Raw genomic sequence first — 22,455 nt, 5'->3', positions numbered from 1 at the left:
TGAATTACTCTGAGTTCCGATAGGCAACGGATTTGTAGCTATCTGAGGTGAGATTGCAGGGTCGCCGGAATTCCTGGTAGCCCGAGTGCATCCAGATGTTTCCAACTGATATAGAAGATAGCAAAAAGTATAAAATATGTTCAACAATTTAGGAACCCTTTGTACTTACTCCTTTTGGAACCCACGATAACTGGACAGCCGGCGTGCAAGGTGCGCACATCCACATCCAGGGATCGATGCAGATTGTGCCACATGACCAGGGCTCCTTTGACAGGAGGCAGGAAGAGATTCAGCTTGGTGAAGACAGTATAGCCACCCTGTTCCACATTAGATAGCTGAAGTAAGGGAGGTTTCATAAGAAATATTTGAATGAAGATATGAGTCAGGAACCCACATAGAACATGCTGGTGGAGATGCGATCCCCCTCAAATTCCTTTGGCAGATTGACCTCAAAGTAATCCGAATGCGGTTCATACTGGCCACCGACTCCGTAGTTGGCCACCTGCATGAACTCTGCTCCGGCCATATCGAATCCGGACACGAACTGGATTATCTGGCTAATGGACTGCATCACCGGGGTCGTATAGTTCAACCAGGTTTGCTGGCTGACGCGGAGATCCCTCACGGTGCGCTTCCCACCTTCTCCCGAGACGGAAGATCGAACCATCTCCTCCTTGTCCACCTCCACGAAGATGTCCGAGATCTGATTGGAGTTTAGCATTCCGTGATAGACATTGATGTCCGGATCCAGGTGAACCGGTTCCACTTGCAGGGGAGCCAAGGTGAAGTAGGCGTGGCGTTTTCCATCTAGATAACATTTTAGCGGGTTGCCACTCCTCTTCTCTGGTAATCTTCTGCCCTGGCACAGCCTCGTATAGTTGGCAAACCATGAGGGATCCTTCTCCTCGACATTCTTTCCTGGCCCTCTGCTCTCCAGATACTTTCGCGTTTGCTGGGCGGAATGTATCGGTTCAGGTGTAAGGATCTGTTGCAAAAGTCTGTCTGCTCTCTTGGGATTACCCAACTCAAAGTTGGCCATAGCTGCATACTCCCGAATATCTGATAAGTACCCATTCTCATCCTTCTCCTCTAAAGGACTGTTTCGCAGAAGGACAAAGGCCACCTGAAGCCACTCGAGGGATCTCTTGTACTCCCCAAGATCGAAGAGTTGTACTCCTATTTCATAAGACTCGCGCCATTGTAACTCCGAGTCATAGTGATAGCCGTTGATAACGCCATCGGCCAAATCGGAGGTCGAAAGATTATAGACCCTCTGAAGCCGAGCCAAACCTTTGATGGCTCCCTGGAGCTCCGATTGATCGGGATAACCCAAATCTTTGGTTAAAGCATCCACAAATAAACGGAAATCTGGGAAAAGGAATTTAATGTTAATGCTATTTTTAGAAAACTATAATACCCACCTTCTCTTGGTTTGTTTTCGAGTATAGTTTCAAAGATCAGCTCGTCCCAATCCAGAACCAATCGCTTAATCAATCTAAAAGCGTGCAAGGGATGTCCCAGATACTCATCCAGTTTTAACTGCCCCACAGCCCACTCATGTTCCCGTTTAATTTGCTCCATATATCTATCAAGCATTGGAATTTTTACCATGATTATATAATATGGTAGTATAGTGTCTTACCTGCGGTAAAAGTTGAGCTGGTCTTGCTGTGCCTCCAAATACGAACGCGTGGCATTTAGGAGCTCTTGTTCCACTTGTGCGAGATCCTGCATACTATCTACCGATGAGTAAAACTCCCCTTTCACAGCTTCACTCCAGATCAGAAGTAGGAAAATTCCCAAAAACAGGCCAAGTGGATGCGACATTGTAAGCACAGAACTGAGATCCCAGACGGACTTTTAAAGACTGCCTCGACCTGAGATATCTTGGTATCGAAGTGCGGACTGAACCAAATAGAACCGTATTCCATTTGGAAAGTGTCACGTATCCAGACAAAAACGCTGTGCAAACAAAGACACAAGTGATGCTAAATAAACAACTAGCTCGCTCCACAAATCCCTCGCTCTCTCTCTTGTCTCTAAAATTTCCTTTATAAGAAGTTATATTATGGAATATTTGATGATAGTTTGTTAAAAGCCAACAAAGAATTATTTCTTAATCAAACAAAACACGTTTACTTTTCGAGGGGAACATGATTTTTGTGTGAAACAGTTTGTATTAAGCTTCCATGTTTGTAAGTCTTACTAAGTCAACGCTCTTTTAAATGTATTATTTTTTACAAAATAAAACGGCATGCAAAGTTTGCTTTAAAATTTTATTAAAAACTTGTCTTGTATTAACTTAGTAGGAGATGCCGATGTTGTCGCTGATCCACACTTTTCATTCAATATTGTCGTTCATTACTCAGCATTACTTTTTACTATTAAGCGCAGGCAAAATATCGGAATGTTGTTCCGAACATTTTTTATACAATATATTAAAGTAGCGGCACTCCAGCTATCAAGATTTTTCCAGAAATTTATTGTTGCTACTAAAGATGTCGCGGTACTCTTTGAATGTTTAAAATGTAATATTAATATTCTTCCCTCTTTAATTAAATTGGGTTGTTATTAAGTTTTTCCAAGGCCTGCTCTTTGATTCTGGCCACTGAAATAATGCTGGCGATTTTTCACCTGGCTTGCACTTTTCGCATTTCAGACCAAATTCGATTGAATTTCCCGGAGTGCCGCAAAGTATGCAACGCAATGCGGCAGATGCTGCAAGGATAAGCCGATTTGTATCCTCTCACCCATACAAACACGCCTCCGTATCGGAGCTCCACTTACCGCACTTGACGGATGAGTCCTCCGGTGATGAATCGCCACCCACTAATCGAACATCAGACCCGGATCAGGGTGCCCTTTAAATTTTACATTTCCCCGCCACTTTCTGGCAATTTAAAATGGGTAAGTGGTACTTAAGTTTAGTTGGATTTAATACCATTTTATCGAGATAGAAACAAAAAAATGTACGTATATTTATTTAGTTGGATACCTACTGTTTAACCTAGAAACAAAATTGTATACATTCATTATCATGGGTAAAAGTAAGTATGTGTTTTTTGACCTTCAAAAAAATGAAAAAATCAATAAAATTGACCTAAACATTTTTGTTTTTATCTTACCTAAAAACTCGCCACCTTAACATATTTTACAGAGCAAAATTGTCTACTCTCGATTATGGTTAAGCTTTTATTTTCCTTTTATTTTATTTAGGAAACAAATAAGTCAAGTCATTCATTCCCCAATTCCCTTACATAAAATAAATATATACAATCCTCCCAAAATACCATTTACTTGCTTTGAATTTCGATTTTATTGCAATTTTTTCACTACTTAATCTAGGCAAATATACAAAAGTAGATAAATTCCATACGAGTCTAAGATACGGCTAGGTAGAAGTAGAAGTGGGTTCCAAAAGCAGAACCGGTAAGTAGAACAGATGCGACCTTCTTCGGGCTGAATGCTTTATGTACAATAGGAAGTCGGTGGCCGAGGGCGAAGGAAAACACTCCGCTCTTGAGATTCGTTGCATTCGCTAACTAGACTCCGGCTTAGATGGCGAACTCGCCGTGATCCTCGTCCAAGTCGCAGGGTCTGCGGAACTCCTGGCCACGTTCGTGGATCCACTTGTTGGACACTGGGTTGTGGGAAACGAAATATATAGTATGATATGATGTCTTATTAGTGGCAGAGTACCTACCCCACTTGGTGCCCGTAAGTACGGGACAGGCGGCATGACGGGTCCTCACATCGCCCTCTCCATCCCTATGGAGATTCATCCAGAAGGCAGCCGTGCCCCTCTTGGGAAACAGAGCAGTGTGGAGGGATGTGAAGACTGTGGCTCCTCCCTGCTCCACGTCACTCATCTAAAGGTTGGAGGTCAAAGAGAGATTTTAAGGATACATATTACAAATTGCACTAAATAAAATATATTATTTTGTGAGACCAATTATTTTGCAAGCCCTCTATTGACCATTGAGCAACAATAAAAAGCATCCCACAGATACCAGAAAACCACATTTGCAAGGCTGCTTTGTGCTTTGTATCTATTTTTCTGCCATTGTGCGTTCCTTTTGCCATGGCGTTCTATTCAGTCGCACTGCAACCTACGCATCTCTATTTATAAATAAGCCCTACTAATGATTCTGTTGGCTTGTGCAAATAAAGCGAAAATTCATGGAATTTTATTTTAACAGTTGAGTAGGATGTGCGAGTGCGGAAAAACAACTTGCATGTGTACCGGATTAATTTATTAAAATAAAAAGGGGTAGGTGGATAACATGAAAGCAACTTACGTAGAACAAAACGGTGGCAATGCGGTTGCCCAGATTAAGACCCTCAAAGGCTCGCTGTTCCTCTTTCTGAAAATGATTTACGTTTTAGCTGGATAAAAATAGTTGGTTCCCCGGGGGAAGTACCCACCCTGGCAAAGTCAAAGTGCGGTTCATAGTGTCCTCCGATGCCGTAGTTCACAACCTGCAGTTCCTCGGCAGAGTCCATGTCCAGACCGGTCATATCCGCCGTGCGCTGCACCACTGTTTCGATCACCCGGTCCTCGTGGGTCTTTAGCCAGGCCGACTTGCTGATCCTGTAGTTCGCGGTCTCCAGTGCTCCGGTCACGGAATTTTGGACCGTAGCTCTGCGGAACCGCGGACGAGCCATCCGCTTGATCACATCCATTTCGCCATCGTACATGGCATCGTGATAGATCACTATGTACGGTTCCATGTGGGCCTCCTCCAGTTTCAGGGGACCCAGTCGCAGGAAGGGCACATTGTTGGTCACATACCGACATCGCAGGGGCCTGAGATCCGAGGGAGAAGGCTTCAGTTCACCCCGGCACAACATCTCGTAGGCCCTGCGCTCTGTCAGATCGAAAATGGCCGGATCGCTTTTGGCCACGGGCTGAGTTTGGAGTAAGGGATTTATCTTTCAGTGAGATATATTTAATTTTATTTTCCAATCGTATCTATCTTACCAAGTCGGATTTGGGCATCTCGTCGGTGCCATCGTCGCCCTTCATCTTCTTCAGGTTCAGCTGGTTGGCAATCTCCTTCTCGTAGAACCGCTTGTTTCCATTGGCCCGCTCGTGGTGCGGAAGCAGTTGGAGCAGCTCATTGGTCATGGTCAGGGCGCTCTCTATGTTCCCTAAAAAAGTCAACAAGTATTGGGATTAATTACAAAAGTCACATCCTCGCAAATAAAGCAATGTAAGGTTTCATACTTTAAACCGATAAAATACCCTTAATAATTCCCTAACTCCGAATACTTTAATATATCGTCCCACAGCCCTTAACTAAAGAACATCAAAGTGGGGCCTTCTCACTAAAAGGGCCTGTGATATCATGAATAAACAAACAGCGGGTTAGTGAAACACCTATTTAAAGTCAAGAGTTTCGTTTCGCACTTGACCAACCCACCCAATTAATACATCAGGGGTTAAAAGAGAGTCTTAAGTGCGATACCGATGCCCCACTAAGTAAAGCAGGCTTTGCCCGAAAGTATGCCACAGTATCTTGGAAAGTTTCAGCGCCTGACCTCGAACTTCCCGCTCCTCCTGGGACCTTAACTTAAACTACTGGGGCCATCAAGTCGATTGGATTGTTTCCAAAGTTACCAAAGCTGCGCACTTATTTATTCATTTGCGTCCAGGTCCAGGCAGTCAGTTATCCCTGCCCCGACCCAAACTAATAAGTTCTGGCTGTCGTACATAGGGGTTTCCAGAGAAATCCGGCTTTAACCCCCACCTCCAGCACGACCTCAACTTTTGAAACCCTGTCGGCGACAGGAATTTAAATTTGCATCTCCCGACACATGTGTGCCACCCAGAGGCGCAGGGAGGTGGAGGGGGCCAGGATCAGGATCTGAGTGGTTGGGTGACAGAAAGCCTGTCACTTGCCTCGAGGGCGGACCCATTTGTGTTGTTTTTTCGTGTCGTTCCTCAACACAATATGGCGGCACCTCCGCCCAGCCCCCGGCCACGCCCATGAGTTGTGCGTTGAGCAAGACACTCTGCACAGAAAATAAAGCTGGATGTCAAGTAGATAGTTATGGTATCTGAAGAAAAACATGGTACTAAGTTTAGTATTAAGGTATCATATTGATATTATAATATAAGAAGTCACTAGGGTGTGATATCATTTAGACAGCTGTCTGGAAGTATGTAGTGTATCAAACATGATACTAAATTATGATATATTATTAATATAAAGAGTCACTAAAGAACAGAACCTGTTAGCTGATATTTTAGAAATGGTGGGGTATCACTTAAAGAGGTTTTCGATACCTTTACAAGTGATTTAAAACACCTGGCTATTTAACTTATGCAGATTTAGGTTCTATAATGATATCCCCATGATTTTTCATTCGCATTTCTTTCTGTGCAGAATCATCTAGAGCCAACAAGCACCCACTAAAGACACAGAGACGTGTGCCTGCTCTTTGATGAACGGATAGGGGACTCTAACCGGGGTAATAAGACGTTAATAAAGCACACAGCTGCCTGGCAGAAGGACGTGCCGATCCTGGCCAGCTCTACGTGATAGCTCCTCCGTTTGCGGCAACATTGTCGCACTGGCTGCAGATGGCCAACACTTTTCCGCACTTAATGGGGCACGAGGACCCTAAGAGCGGCTCCAGGTGAAAAGTGTGGAAAGTGTGGAAACTGTGGGAAGTGCGGCAGGGGCAGGACTACAGGAGGCAAGTGGTTCGGGGACAGAGTGCAATTTCCTGCAGCCAAATGGACCTCGAAAGTGCCATGCAAACGAGCAATGACAACAACGAAATGGGACGGCAAACACACTCGGGGAATTTAATTACCGCAATTCAAGGAGTAATTCTAGTTTTAGGAGGTTGCATGGACAAGATGGACATTGTGAGGTTCTTATAGAGTTTTTAAGTAGCGAGAAGATTGAGATTTAAATAAGAAACCACCAATTCCTTGAAATATATATTTTTTGTAAGGGAATTCCAAGGAACTACATTCTTTAGGCACTAGTTTTCTTCGAGTGCAATCAAGCACTTTGGGAACAGATAAAAAGGAGCCCGAAACTGGACTCGTACTGGGACTCACCCTCCTTGTAGGTGGAGAAGGCCAGGTACTCGAGGATGTCGGCCTTGGTGAAGCTCTGGGTGTGGTTGGTGGGCTCCTCCAGCATCCTGGCCATGGCCTCGTTCATCCAGAGGACCGTGTGGTAGTAGTCGTGGTTCACATACGACTGTCTGCCCAGCTCGAAGCAGTCGTCCGAGGACATTTCCGTGCTGCGGGATAATAAATGTGGTCAGGTTGGTTTTCCAATTTTCAAGTGGCTTATGCTTCTGGGTAAGCCATCTAAATTCGAATTCTAATCCCACCTGTACTGAATGCCGTTCAGCTTGCCCCGCGCCACACTCGATGTATCCAGCTGGTAGGTGTCCTGCAGGCGGAGCAGGGCCACCGCCGCCCCGTTGAGATCCTCGTCGGAGGGGAACTTGAGCACATTCCGGTACTGGGTGATGTTCTGCACGAACTCCGTGCCCACATCGTGCTCCATGAGGTTCTCCACCTGGCGCCAGTCGGTGGTCAGCCGCTTGGTCAGCAGATAGGCATTGATCGGGTTGGATACATAGGCGGTTATGTCGCTGGAGGCGTCGGCGTGCTCCCTCTGGTACTCGTCCATTTTACTGGAAATGTTCAAAGGAGAAAGGGAAAACTTAGCAGACAGTTCACTAAGTGCTTTTCACGGGCAGGCAAATTGCGTTTCAAAGCCAAAGTTTGAACTTGGCCAGAAAGAAAAGCACAAGTCCTGCGGCAAAAGTAAGCTACGGCTCAAAGTAAATGGCGTAACTTCTTGTTTATCAATAAGCAAATGCAAAAACAATGGCTTAAGTTGGGAACATGGCAGTGTTTTACCTACTTACTGAGTTAAAAATGCATTGGCTTGCGCATGTAGTGTCCCACATTATTTAAATTGCTTATACCTTCAGAAAAATGTAACACTTAGTCATCGAATATAATTTTTGCTGAAACCGGCTTTAACTAACTGACCTCTATTTTTGCTAATTTTCCCCAACTACTTTCTCATAAACAAAGAGCATAGTTACTGGTAATCAAGTGCTTTTATTTTATTCTTATACCAAAACTACATAAAGGTGAACAATAAGGTAAACATACTATGATCTAGCAGTAAGTACAACCCACTTATTATATACAGTCGTTTTGGGGGATGGTGATCTTCCTCTGATTACAAATCTAATACTTTGTTTTTGGTCTCTTAGCCGTTCGGTGTGTCAAGTTCTTGAAGTCGAAGTGGATGGCTTACAACTAAATTAGAAACTAAGGGCGGGTATAACTAATTTCCGAGGATTAGACCACATTGACGCGGTTGTCTGGAGGAGGTCGGTGGCACCACAGACTTCCCAGGACTCCCAGTGCGATAAAGAACATGGTGAACATGGACAGTCCCAGGATAACGCCAGTGGTCACATCGTGGACGGGAAAGCCGGGAAAGGGGTCCACCACCAGAATCACCAGCAATCCGCAGGACTTGAAGAGGCAGAACACGGTGACCAGGATGTATCCGGAACTGTAGCTCCTGTTAGGCAGCCACTCGCAGTGGCGCGACTTGAATCCCAGGAAGCCCAATCCCATTCCGGAAAAGGAGGCCACCAGGCCGAACTGCAGGTAGAAGGACTTTCCAAGCTGCCGGGGATGAAATTCAAGTTGTTAAAGTGTTGATAAAAATCTCTTACAACTCCTTATAATTATCGTATCTGTATATCTTTAAGCAACATTTGAAATTATATATTGCCTTAATATTTTTAGTAAAAAGGTTTGCTTCTCTAAAATGAAACAATAGTTATTATGAACAAAAACATATTTTTTTGTATTTAAACTTGGCTGTTCAAAAATTATTGCCTTTTAAAAATTTGGTTATACAAAAATGTTCTTGAAAATTTTTAAAATTGTGTAAATACATTGATTTCCTGGGTAGAAATATGAATTTTCCTTGCGTTAAACAAAAATGTTTTCTTTTAAATTGTAAAGAAGTTTAGAGTATCGATAATTTTCAGGGTTTTATTGAGGTTTAATAAGGGTTTTAGACTACTTACATGGCCAATCATGTAGATGATGAGTCCCGCGTTCATGGTGCTGCCCAGGACGAGCATCAGGGAGACGACGGCCAGGGTGATGGTGGCATTGGCCATCTTCTGGGGATACGAGTTGTTGTTCTTTCCCTTTCCCTGGATGCTGCTCAGGTCCTGCTCCCGCTCCTGGTCCTGCTCCTGGACCCTGGGACTGATCACCGCCATGGAGCGGTCGGTCATCTGCATGGGCAGTGGCTTCACCGTCTCGTAGTGGAGTCGCTGGGGGGAGAGTCTGCTCTGCCGAAGGGGCAGGCTGGGAGGAGCTCCCACTCCTAATGTTGCAACCTGCTGGCTCTTATATATCTGCTGGCTCTTGTAGATCTCCAGCCGCCTTTCCAGCTGCAGCTGCTCATGGTGGGCGGCATTCCGGGGCGTGGAGTGGGCCAATCTCGGGGGCGGCTGCATCTTCCTGGGCGTGGTCAGGAGCTCGTGGAGCGCCCTTGTGGCCGCCGCTGCATTCCTCTGCTGCGGAGTCGAGGTCCTGGCGGCATACTGTTGACTCATCTCCAGGTTGCTCAAGCAGGTTTCCTGCTGCTCCTGCTCCTCCTGCAGATCCTCATCGTCATCCGCATCCGTGGGCACCACTGCATACCTATGGGCACGGCCATTGTGCATCTGTATGATCTCCTGGTTCTCGTCCACTAACTCCTCGTCCTCGGCAGTGGGCACCATCTGGTACCTCTGGTTGCTGTTCTTGTCCACTATCAAAAAGGTCTTGCTGCCAAAGTCGCTGCTGAAAGCATGCTTTATCTGGGTTTGATTGGGATTGCTGCTAATGTTCCTGGGCTTGGGTGGCAAATTCAGTACGGGGGGCAGGCTGGCGAACTGCGTCTCCTGGTGGGGTTCTTCGTGGAAGGAGTGTGGCTCCTCCTCCTCCTGCAATCCATGTCTGGAGCTATAGCGATCCAGGTCATCCTGCGATCGGGCCAATCTCTGGGCCGCCTGACCGGGAACTATGGCATATCTACCGGCCCTACTGCTGTTCAGTTCCTCTAGGGGAACCAAGGCATAGCGGCCACTAGAAGACGGCTTTTGCATGGGTTGATTGAGCTGGTGTGGCTGATGTTGCTGCTGCTGATGTTGCTGCTGCTGATGTTGCTGCTGCACATGTTGCTGCTGCTGCTGGTGTTGTTTCCGCGTCACCGATCGCGTGGACATGCTACGTTGCATTCGCAGGGGACCCTCGCGGGGATCTCGAGGAGCACGCGGCGGAGCTGCCCCAAAGTTTATCTGGAGACTCCTATTGTAGATAGACTCCACTCCGCGCGAGGAGCTATTACCACTGGGCACTGGGTAGAACTCGCTGTTTTGGCAAAAGGCCGGGTTTGTATAGTTATGCTGCGACATGTTGGCACTGTACTGGTGGTTATTCCACAGCCTTTGAGGGGTGTTCTTCTAGTTCCTAGTTCGTAGCACTCTTTTCGCACGATCCGTTCGCCTCGGCAACTGCGACTCGACTGATCTGGAGAGCCGTTCCAGCCGGCAGCTCCTCAACTTCCTCCACTTCCTGCGCCGGCGCGCAGTCGAGTGGATCGTGCCCTAAGTCCCCGTCCCCGAAACCGTACCCCCACTCTCTATAAAACACCACCGTTTGCTTGTACATAAGACACCCGTACAATGACCGACTGTGTTTGGCGCGTTCCATTAGGCCAGAAGGAACCGAAAAGCCAGAAACATCTGCTCCTGCTCAGCGATATGGGGGTTGAAACCCATTGCCAGTTCACATTATTTCACTTCCAACTGAGACATTTCAACTACAAAACTAAAACCCCTGGCGAATTGCAGGACCAGCCGGCGTTTATCAGCGTTTTTAATTCTTATTTACCAACTCATATGCGTTCCCTCGCGGCTTTAATTCAGTTTTGATACCGCTTGGAAGAAAAGCTGAAGGGTATGATGTATGTGTTTTAAATACAGGTTATATAAAACACAACCAGATTATCAGCACACTGTCACCACCGACAATATGACACCATTTCCATATATGTATGAATGTTTACTTTTTGGAGTTTTGCCATAAGAACTAGTTGCTCTTCTATGTGCTTTAATAGTTCTTATTTGTTTTCCTTTCTCTTCGCCGAAATGTATTAAAAAGTTTTATATTTTTGAAAGCACATCAAGTTTTTGTTCTAGTCGTCTTTATCAAATGACAAAATAAACTTCAAATGCATGTTTTCAGAGAACAGTTTAGTTTAATATGCACATACTTCTGCCATAAATATGTCCAGTCATAAACTAGAGCTACCATTCGCATTTCAAGTTTTAATATTTTCATTCTAATTTGCCAGCACAATTTCTTTCATCAAAAAATATTTAAATAACAAGAATGACAATGAAAAAAGCAGTTGTGCATATAAGAAGAACAAATAAATTGTAAAAAAAATACCACTAAAGAAGGATAATGATAAAATTAATTCATCTAAGACATGAAGGAGCAGATTATTTGAAATGAGGGGTATTTCAAGGTGCGTATCTTTCCCCCAAAATAAATACTTGTTTAGCTCTGATGTTTGTGCATACCGAAAACCTTCCCTAAAGGCAGCCACTCCCCTGATTTTCGATTGCCCAAGCGACCGTTACATTTTTGGTTGCCAGAGGAAAACGGAGGAGTACGTATGTTTCGGGGCCAACTTCATCCGGATCTCACCTCCCACATTGCATATATGCCTTTGAGCTGGGCATATTTGACTGCAAGAGCGCAGTGTTGGCCTTTTGTGGTGGCCAATTTGATTGCCTTCTGGCCAAAAGCAAATCAGCGCAGCCACAGGGCGACTGTCAAGCGGATTAGCCAGAAACTGGAGGCACCAACAGCTGGCCAGTGGCAGAATTTAAGAGGCATTAAATTTTAAGCGCCGGCAGACGGCACGCGACATGCGATTCTGCATCCGAAGGATACTGAGATACTCAGATACGCAGATACTCAGATACAGATACGCAACGGCAGGGGGCAATGACAGCGCACAAGGATAACAGCTGTCAGCTGTTTGCTGTTTGTGAGGATCCTGTCTCGTCCTTTGTTGTGACAAAGCCAAGGTACAAATGCAGCAACAGAAACAGGAACAGAAACAGGACACAGCAGAAACAGCCGCAGAAGATAGATTCTGAGTATCCGAGTGTCCTGAGTGCGACTGGCATTACTTGATTAGGGGAGTTGCCTCACCGCATCCTGCACCCTGCTCTCTCTCCCCCATATTATTTCCGCCGACAGTTCTTATATACATATGCATGCCACATAGATCCCCTTGCCACATAAGCAAAAGATATGTATCTGCAGTCATGTGTGCAAGGAGCGCCTCTCAGAAACGGATATATATCTGTGTATATAGTAGAACTAGGTGCGTGCAACAGCTGCCCCTCGCACGTGGCAAAAGTAATTACCAGAATGCAGGCGACTACCTGAACTTCGTTTTAAGTCCCCCATTTGCGATCTAGCAACATCTTGCCACCAACTGCATAAGAAGTATTTATGCTAAGCAGCATAGGGGTCTGCTTGGAGCTGGCCTTATAGAGGCAGTCTTTCTAAAGTCCGCAGAAGATGTAGACCATAAAATATACTAGAAAATAAACCTTTCCATTCACTGATTGCAACATCCAAATAACACAATCCTATGGCATTGAATAAATTAACACACACTCTTTTATTTTCATTTAATTTCAAAGTATATGTACGAGTAAACATCATTGTAACACCTTTGCAACTTTTTATCTCTCAATTCATTTTAAACTACACATTTCACATTAAAATGAAATAAAATATAAATGTATCTACAAGTACCATTTAGAAAATACAACGATGTGAGTAATCTCATTTCCTAAATCTCATAAACTCATTTTCGTAAATACAGTATAAAAACCATGACAGTAATCGTGAGTTTAATTGGACTCCCTGCTAAACTGCTTCACAATTATTACAATTTTTGCCTTAAATATTATTAAAACCGAATATTAAAGCTTCCATTCAAGCAAAGCTGCAACAACACGTTGCAAGTCGAAAGGCCAAATTCATTAGAGATAATTAAATGAAAAGAGAATGGTTTTTTTCTGTTTATTTGTAAACAAAGCAAGTAATTAGTGATTGAATTTACGCTTTAGTTATGGGCAAATGTAAAATAATATTAACCGCTCTCGATGGGTTAATTACAAAACATGGTAAATAAATGCACATTTTCATTTTCAAATTTAATTAAGTTTTAGAATGTGGGACTTCACAAGCATTGGCCGAACAAAGTTTATTAGAAATCATATGGTGAGATTCAACTAGGCAACTTTCAACCCATTAAATGCAGGGCTTCCCAATTAATTTCTGGGTTACTTAAGCTCAATTAGTTGCACTGAATTCGGACAGGGGATACTCACTTCTTGAGGAAGTTCAGCTTCTTCTCCTGCACGCGTATGTAGCCCTCTAGGTTGGTAATCAATACGGATTCAGTCTCAAGTAGTTCCTCCATCTCAGCCAGGGCGGTGTAAACCTCCCCATTCACAGGTACACCCACAAAAATCAGGACTCCCAGCAGGAACATCAATCGCCAGTCACCTGCCATTTTAAAATCTGCAAAAAAGAGGGATATCTGTAAGTTTAAAATGCCTTTAAAATTGTTACAAAAATATAGCTTAGAATACGATTTTGGCCTTAAATCTCCAACCATGTGTAAGGAGAAGCCCCTAAGCTCACTGAACTCGAAATCGACATCGACTTTTATATTGATTAATTTCGCTACCGAGCTAGCTAAAGAGCAGAATGTTTTTTTATCAGGGGGCAGCTGCTGCTTGAGTTTCGGGCATTTGGCAATTTATTTTAATGAGCGTTTTTTATTTTGACCTGCCATCCAGCGGATTGTTTTATGGCGTTTACTTTACTGCGCTCCCTACAAGCCGACGACAATAATAAAACAGGTCCACAAACATTCGATGACACTCTACTGAACGGAGAAATTCTCTTTAAGTGCCAGTATTTCCCTTGCCAGAAGCTATTTGCAATTCATATGTATTTCCCTTATTGCCTCTGGAATATTTCCATTGGCAATGTGCTACAATTTGTCACAGTCAAAAGTGGAACAAGAATCTTCAATTTTAAATACCTACTTTACGTCACTTTGCATCTCAAATTATTCGAGGAGCTTTGACTTTGCTGCATTAAACATGTCTTTTGATTTATATCACTCAGTGGAGAAAGTGGGTCATTACAATTCCATATTTTATTTAACAGACTGTTTGCAATTTAAGCTTATTGTAACTTTAGTTTTTAAAGTTATTTCTCTGTAACGTGTATGCAATATCAAATAAATATTACTTCATAATAATTTTGAAATGGAAACCCCGTTAAACAGCCCGTTCACACTTGCACATGCAAATTCACCTTGCCAAAGCTTTGTGGCCTTTGTATCTCATGATGTATCAAGTTTCATATATATTGCCATACCCCCCAATTCGTTTCAAGCCAATATACCTCAATCAGTTTTCAGCTGACAGGAACAGCGAATTCAAGTTTGTTTCCAGTTCCGTTTTTGAGGCGGGACCGCATAGATTGCGGCTCAGTTAGCGTGCCAATAAATTTTAATTGATATTAATTAGTAGCGCGCTGTTAATTCGCATCTTTAAGATAAACGCGCACTCAATTTGCATATTGAAGAGGATGGCATGTTCGTCTGCGGTGGTTCACTGGGTGGGTGGTCCGAAAAGTCCTCCGAAAAACCACAAGGACGAATTAAGGGTGATGCATGCTCCTCCAAGAGGGCGTTGAATAATTAATCAGCAGTAATTAATTCTGCCAAGTCAGAGGACAGACTCGAACTTGAGCAGGTAATTGCTCACATTAATCAGTCACTCAGAAGATAAGATCTGTTATTAATATGCGGCATTTTGGCCAATACTTCTGGTTGGAGTTATGGATGCTGCGAAGGCAAAGTCGATTTATGTCAGCTAACATGTGTTAAGAGCCAACGCGGTTGTCAGCAAATATTAAATAATCTCGCCCAGACCGGTTATGTGGTCCCCCTGCCAAAATCCAGATCTATTTCTATTTCCATTTCCATTTCTAGTTGGGAGGTTTCGAATCTGTGATCAGAACGAGGGCAGCAGCTATTAAATTTACGGCTCGGTCGTTCAATTCCATTTAACTTTCCAGTTTCGGACCGATGTTCCTGATTTCAGATAGGGTATTCGGGCTAATTTCTAGCCCTGCATCTCCACGGGAAATTAATTTGGGTTCAAAGAACTCCGTTATTTATGCAAATGTATCTCACAGATACGCGTCGCTGCAGCGGAGAGCCATAGAAACAAAAAAACCTTTTATTGTGAGTGATGATGACCAAACCTTTAACGGTTCTCCCAAGCCAAACAGCGTTACACAATCAGACTTATTGAAATGCAAATATTATTTCATCTGCATTCGCGAGGAATGAGGAATTTCTGACTTCGACAAGTTCACCGAACTCCCCGGCGATCGTTTTATGCTCTCCATAAAGTGTGAACCAAATTATTTGCTTTAATGTGCAAGAATTTCAGTGCAACAGAGGCGCATGTTTTTTGCCATGAGTTGCACAATTTAAGGCAAAGAATTTAAAACAGCCGGAAGAAAAGACTTCCCATAAAAAATTGATTAAAGTAAGGTGCGATTTATGGTTGTTAGGTGCAGTTTTTGACACAAATATTTTGAGTAGGAAATTGTATAATTTATAATTGTATAAGTGCTATAAGTGCCTATAAGTAAGTGTTTATAAATTAAACCTTACATTTTACTTGAGTAAGAAATTAATTTTGTTGCTTATAATTCAAGCAGTTGCTTATAATTCTTTTAAAAATTTCTTAAAACATTTTTTTCTATATTCATTCCTTATCAGTCTGATAAATTATTTTGAAAAATGTGTGCAAAAAAAAAATTAAAAATAAGTCAACAAGATATACTTTTAAATATTATTAAAATTCTAGCAATGCGATGTAATTATAGTAATTTTTAATATCTTTTAATTCTCAATCTCTTTTATCAAGACGTTTTTCTCAATAAACCATTTTTATAAAACAAAAAGTATACTAATCTGGCAATTTAAGACTTTAAATACAACCTCTCTTTGCAATATCATACTTCTAACAAAAAGCGTGACAATAATCTGGATTAAGATGGTTGTCACATTGTGTCGGCTTTTAAAGTAATCTCAACTATAACTGTCAGCGTATTAGCGGTAATTCGGCGGTATTAAATTTAACATCTTTATGGTAATGTTAACAAAATTAAATCAGTGTGGGTCGTTAAATTAAATTCCATTCCAATTCAATAAAAGTTATAATTTACGAGTTTCGATCAAGCTTATGTACTACAGTTAAAAAACGGTAATAAAGCTATGTGAATATTTATATTATATTTATATACACTTTTTATGCAGAGCCTGCCAAGTTGTCTGAACCTCCAGCACGGGATTACTCACATTGCAGGTCGATCAAAGTGATGGGCCCCATAAAGCCAGAGTGGAATACAAATGAAGGCATATTCGAAATATGCAAAATACAAAATTATCAGAAAGCTGGAATAAATGATTGCGAAATGTCAGGCAGCTCTAATTACCATAGACTGCGGTTGAAGTCGAGAAGTGACCAGAAATTCGCCAGAGGATGCTCCCCGAATAAAAGCTGAAATTGGATTTCACGTTAAACTAATTGGCAGCAAATTACAAACTCCAACCGAGTGGAAAAGAGCAGAAAGTTGATATGGTTACGGAAATTAATGCATGGCCGAGGAAAATTCGATTTCAGCCCAGTCAAGACGACGCATTTCCCTCACTTTCATCACATCTCCTTCTGGCCAGTTGGGCAAACTAATCTCCCAATCAATTCGATTCACGCCTCATCATCACCATCACTTTGTGCACTTCTTGCGGTGCGAATTGTGTTGCAATCGAATGGACTTTCGTCATCGGATTGCATTTGCCACACGGGCCACGCCTCTATTTCACAGTCCGCCCATCGAGTAAAACCAACCAACAGTAAAGCTAGCTCAGCAAATTTTTCTACTTTTTTGGCTTGCGTGTATTCTGTGCCTTATGCAACCTCTTCTTTTTTTCATGATTTTACTGCGCTTTCCCGATGAAGAAAAGCGCGACGTGAAATGAAAATGAATTTGCTGCCGGCTTTTGTTCGACAAATTTTGTTATCTTGCGCCCAGCTGCAATTAAGTTATGAAATATTTTGTGTGCAAAACGCTGACTAAGCTCAATGTTCGACCCACTGACTGACTGCGAAAAGTAACGACGGCGATGGAAATGGAAATGAAAATGGAGATGGCTGGCTGCTTCACGGATACAGATACGCAGATACTTTTGTGCCGGGTGACGGCGAACTAGCATTACTCGCATCGCATCTGGCCAGTCAGCAAGTGTTTCCTACCTGGCAAAAAAGTGTCCTCGCTGCCACATGGAAAAAGTTTCAAATGGTGACCTGGTTGGCTATATAGTATTGGCTGAAAACAGTGATGCTAGGATGGGTGTAGATAGGTACTTAGTTTTCAGAATGGAACCGGTAATACTATACTTAATTTGGAAAAAACTTACGTACTCAACCTAACTTTAGTATACATATAAAATAGTTCGCATTTATTGAAGACGATCTGGACCAAGCAAATTCGGTTCGACTTAAATATCTATAATCTAAAACCGAAATTCGGGAATAATACGTAGTTGCTTACTAAAGGATTTTGTAATATTCGTACTCGAACTCCAATAATAGTTTCTTAAAGATTCCGAACCAATAAATTAATTAAAGGTATTCATTTTAATACCATTTCTAGGTACTAAACTAGTACCCTTCTCATCACTAAGTAGTCACCCCGTTGTCACAGCATTTGTCCACTTTGCGGAGACTTCACTGTGCCACCTGTCCCACACAATGGAAGCCCGCCTATCGAGAGCAGCATATTCACCTGTTTCCTGGGAAGCTGTTCTTCGTTTTTCCCGCCAAAGTGCGACACTTTTGCTCAAATGGAACTGTCAGCAAACGGCACCAATTCTATAAAATGCAGGGGGACAATTTGAGCAGACACGACATCATTATTCAGGTGCAAATGCTATGGGTGGCACCCCCTTGAGTGGGTGGTTGGTGGGTGTAAAGCGTTTGCAAGGCCGATTGGCAGGTGGATAGTGGGTCTGCAGGTTTGTTGGTCTATCGTGACCCCCACAATGCCGTTCATCAATTTTATGACCGGTGAAGGCGAGGAAGCTGCCGAAGCGACTCCGAGATGAACGGGGCTAAAACCATAACTCAGACACCAGCAGCCCAGTAGCTCCACTGACATTTATGAGCCACCGAAAGCGGACTCAAAACTGTGCATCCGCAGCCAATTTGGAGCTAAAACTAAGCTATCCACTACACTCGAGAAAATTGAGTAATGATTGAGTATTTCAAGCTAAAAATCTTCAAATCCGAATTTAATAGTCATTTTGCGAATTGTTGTTATTTAAATAAGCCATTATCTTAAAACAAGTTTCCAAAATGACGTTCGACTTAATCTTAGCTGAAGCATTTTAAAACCTATAAATATTTATCGTCTTGTGGGGGAAGACTTGGCCAAATATTATGAATGTTTTATGTTTCATTGGATCAATTCTCTTGTTTTGAGGTCATTAATTTATAATTTTTTAGCAATGCATGAAATTAACGTTTAACATTAAAAGCCCAAGTATAAATTTGTCTAATTTGAAAATATTTAATCTGAACATTTATCACAAATTGGCATTGTCCTAAGACTTTTCTAGCTCTTCTCAGATTGTCTTTTAGAAACACGTTTTCTTGAATTAATGACGATAAAGCCAAACTTGAATGGATTTCTGGGTGGAGCTTTTTCAGTTTTAAATCGATTGTGTCTTGATTGTTAAGGCAATGTTATTAAGAGGTTAATTAATAGCGAATTAATAGTATGATTTGTTTATTAAAGAAATAATGAAGAGATGTTTTTAAATAATTAAGAGTTATGCAAGTTAATTTACTAATATTGGGAATATTTATTTTAAGTAAAGGGAATCTACAAATACGACAACCGTTGTTTTGTACTGACGTAGAGCCTCGGCAGATATTAAAGATATGTCTACTATTTTAATAACTAGTAAGTGTTTCTTTCTCTGCACCTGCTCTTTGAGCCCTGGCATTTGCCAACTTTAAGCAAGCTCGTGGAAATTGTGGAGCTCTGTTGGCCACATTGTCTCTTTGGGCCAGTTGCTGTTAATGTGGCACGAAGTCGCCAAACTGCTGCCACCGAAGTCTTCCATCTGCTAAATGTCAGGCTCCAGCCCCTCGCACTGACCTTCCCCAAGCCTCCAAAGACCTCCTCTTTATTTCCCATGTCTGCTGTGACATTTGCCCATTCGTAATGGAATTCACCGAGGGTACGGCTTCCTCCGCGAAAAAAACCCCTCCTTTTCGACCCCTTCCCCGATGAATTTGGCCAATTTTCGTGGCTCTGCTCGTCGATCGAATGCATAATTAAAATCGCATCGCATCTACTCGTCGATTTCTTCGCTGGCACTGTAATTTGATTTCGATTTTTTCTTTAATTCACCGACTTAATGGACCTCGTTAGACGCGCCTCGCCAAAACCACTTTATCATCATTATGGGCTTTAATATCATCATCATTGGCACAAACTTTGGCCCAACCACCGAATGAGGTCTCTCCACTTCGCACATACGAGAAAAAATACGGACAAAAAAGAGTTCTGAGTGGCAAAATCATGGTCTCGGGCTGCCTAGTTTGTGCAAATTATGCAAACAATTTGGTTAAGTGTAATTGAGTTGGCCGGGCCAAGAGTGTTCCACTGTTCCTGCCACATGTTGCAGTTGCCCCCAAGAACTTGGGGTCGAACTTGGGCTCGGGCTAATGTGATTTGTCTGCTAGCAAAAGTTCTACTCACAGGGCATAAACTTTTCAATTTCATAAGCGATAATTTGATTGCCGCAACTTTGTCTAACCCCGCAAACCCCAAAGAAAGGACTCAGCACTGGCAAAAAAATTAAATGTACATGACACTACCAGAAATCTCTTCTTGAAAATAACTAAGTCCCTCCAGTTTTCGAAATATTTGTAAACAGAATAGAGGTCTAAAAATAAACTTTTCATACATCTAGAAACTATTAAAAGGTAATAAAAACACCGAATTATATTTTGTATACGAATATTTTCTCTCTGTGCTGGAAAAATGGCATGCATATTAAATATTCAGTAGGCAGGAAGGAAGGACTCGGCGGGAGTAATTCAAGTGCATTCAGCGAGTTTGCTAATTAGTAATGAATGACAAATGTTCGCAGCTCGTCCCCAACCCCCTTAACACCCGTTGGCCCCCAGCATTAACCCATGGCAGTGGATTCATACCAGACAGATGCCGTCATGGAGCGTGTGCACACATAAATTTTACAATTCACCTTGAAAAGCAAGCATAAACGGCGTCCCCCGATGAAAATCGCAATATCAAACCGGTTCAAAGTCTATGAAAGATGAGCTGGGAAAAAAGGTGGAGGAGAAAAAAAACCAGACAAGGAAGTGGGCCAAATGGCAGGCTCCTTGTCATTACTTTCGTTGCATTCCCCACCTGGATTTGGGCTTGGATGGGGTTTTCATTTGGTCTGGCGGCCACTTTCGATTTCGCATCCATCTCTATTATTGCCAACCGGTTGTCATTGCCGGACTAATTAGCAAACAAATACTGATCGAATGGGTTTGCAGCCCAAAAGCCAACGAACGAGATCGTGGCTAAATTATATATTTCATAAATTAACACACCTAACTCGCAAGTTAATTGAAGCTTTTGGAACCGATTGTGTTTTTAAAAATACGCATACGTATTAATCATCCTAACCAGGCTCTAATTGGAGAAGTGTTTCTGATTAGATAAGCAATATCAGCTAATGGGAGTAGCTCAACGAGGTTTGTGTCCGGGGTAAATAGGGGTGAATGCAACTGGGATTTTATCCTTTGACTTTGAGAGGAATATTTATCGTAATTTAAAATTTTAAAAATATATATCTTAAGCATTAATAGTTAGTGGAAGATATGCAAGATATGCTTTGAAATTGTATAAAACCTTATTAAAAGGCTTTATATTTTTAAAACATGGTTTTAAATTTCCCTGCTAAAGAAAATTATCCTTTTCACAAACCCATCTAAAATACCTTCCGGTCCAATCGGTTCTTTCTTCAGGCCACGAAACTTTTTTAATTTAAACCTTTAATAAAACAAAAATTAAATATAAAACAGTTTTAAATGGGTAAATTACTAGAAAATATTTTTTTTATTTCTTTTAAGAATGAATCTTTTTTCACATGGTTGGCAACGCAATCAGAGGACTGGTTCCAGGAGCGCTTCCAGGACAGGTTCCATTCCCACTTAGGGGTTGATTTCAATCGCCTTCCAGCGAAAAGGAGCACCACAACAGAGAGCAAAGAGATGAAACTTTAGATGAAGTGCACGAGAATCGCAACCAAAACAAATGCCGACAATTGACTACGTGACCGCGGCACTTCCTCCTTTTTTCTCCCCCAAGTCCCCCATTATATAAACCCACCCAGACGGACGTTAAAAATATATATGCCTATGACCGCACAGACTTTTTCGAGTCCAGATATTTAGAGGCTTATCGCCAGCGGAGAAGGGAAAGGCATCAATCATTTGTAGGAAATGGGGAAAATGTGGGGGCAAAAGCGGTCAATTGAATCGCCATGTGGTGACAACAAGTGCATATAGTATATGTACTTATGTATATATGTGCGAGCATACGAAATCAGTTTAGTTTTTGTCACAGCAGAGCATTTCTCTCTAATCAAAATCGAATATTCTGTTTAGCTGGCCCACATTCTATTCACAAAGACCCACTTTTGTTATCAGTGCACGACGGAAATTGACAGGAAGAACACGTCAGAAGTTCTAGAAAATGTATCTCAGAAGATTCTTTCACTTACCCAGGGTTTTCCCTCGAACTTGTTGCTGGATCTCGGTGGATATGGATGTCAATGAATTGCGCCGCCTTCTTTGTTTACAATTCCTCGAGAACACCTCGATTGCATTGCCCACCCCCGCTTTATCTTATATCTTATAGATACATATTCTACACTTCAACTGGGAACAGTTCGATCACTAGAATTCACGTATCTTTGGGATATTTTCTTTAAGAACCGATTTGAGGAATGCGTTCTGTTGTCGCGAAGAGCAGGTCCCTCTTTTCCTGAACTTTTTATTATAATTTGCGTAAGGTTTCTCTTCAATTCGCGTCCGCGCGCTGAGAAATACCGAATGGAACTGATTTTGTTTTGTTACCGCCTCGAATGTAGATAAATACCGACTTCCAGAAAGAGC

The 22,455-nt window shown here is 42.3% G+C and overlaps 3 protein-coding genes across 3 annotated transcripts; all 3 read right to left on the bottom strand.

The window, feature by feature from the left end:
• Window positions 1-4: 4 nt before the first annotated feature.
• On the bottom strand, window positions 5-1,827 carry LOC119554126 (prolyl 4-hydroxylase subunit alpha-1). The gene is made up of 5 exons (XM_037864903.1): window positions 1,643-1,827; window positions 1,422-1,585; window positions 395-1,368; window positions 170-335; window positions 5-105 (listed from the first exon to the last, which is right to left on the bottom strand). Exons 1-5 carry the CDS (start codon window positions 1,825-1,827, stop codon window positions 5-7), a joined length of 1,590 nt encoding a protein of 529 aa, XP_037720831.1.
• A 1,470-nt stretch (window positions 1,828-3,297) lies between these two features.
• On the bottom strand, window positions 3,298-22,385 carry LOC119563129 (prolyl 4-hydroxylase subunit alpha-1). Its single transcript, XM_037876378.1, has 9 exons — window positions 22,062-22,385; window positions 13,486-13,678; window positions 7,357-7,665; window positions 7,076-7,263; window positions 4,982-5,151; window positions 4,426-4,908; window positions 4,299-4,364; window positions 3,704-3,869; window positions 3,298-3,640 (listed from the first exon to the last, which is right to left on the bottom strand). The coding sequence occupies exons 2-9, from the start codon at window positions 13,668-13,670 to the stop codon at window positions 3,555-3,557; spliced, it is 1,653 nt and encodes a 550-aa protein (XP_037732306.1). The 5' UTR covers window positions 13,671-13,678; window positions 22,062-22,385; the 3' UTR covers window positions 3,298-3,554.
• LOC119563128 (putative uncharacterized protein DDB_G0268364) lies at window positions 8,203-10,614 on the bottom strand. Its single transcript, XM_037876377.1, has 2 exons — window positions 9,094-10,614; window positions 8,203-8,683 (listed from the first exon to the last, which is right to left on the bottom strand). Exons 1-2 carry the CDS (start codon window positions 10,474-10,476, stop codon window positions 8,348-8,350), a joined length of 1,719 nt encoding a protein of 572 aa, XP_037732305.1. The 5' UTR covers window positions 10,477-10,614; the 3' UTR covers window positions 8,203-8,347.
• Window positions 22,386-22,455: the final 70 nt, after the last annotated feature.

This window comes from Drosophila subpulchrella, chromosome 3R (assembly GCF_014743375.2).
Source record: "Drosophila subpulchrella strain 33 F10 #4 breed RU33 chromosome 3R, RU_Dsub_v1.1 Primary Assembly, whole genome shotgun sequence".
Lineage (NCBI taxonomy): Eukaryota > Metazoa > Arthropoda > Insecta > Diptera > Drosophilidae > Drosophila > Drosophila subpulchrella.
Note: the sequence above shows the minus strand (reverse complement) of the source record. Positions and strands in the feature narration are given on the sequence as shown.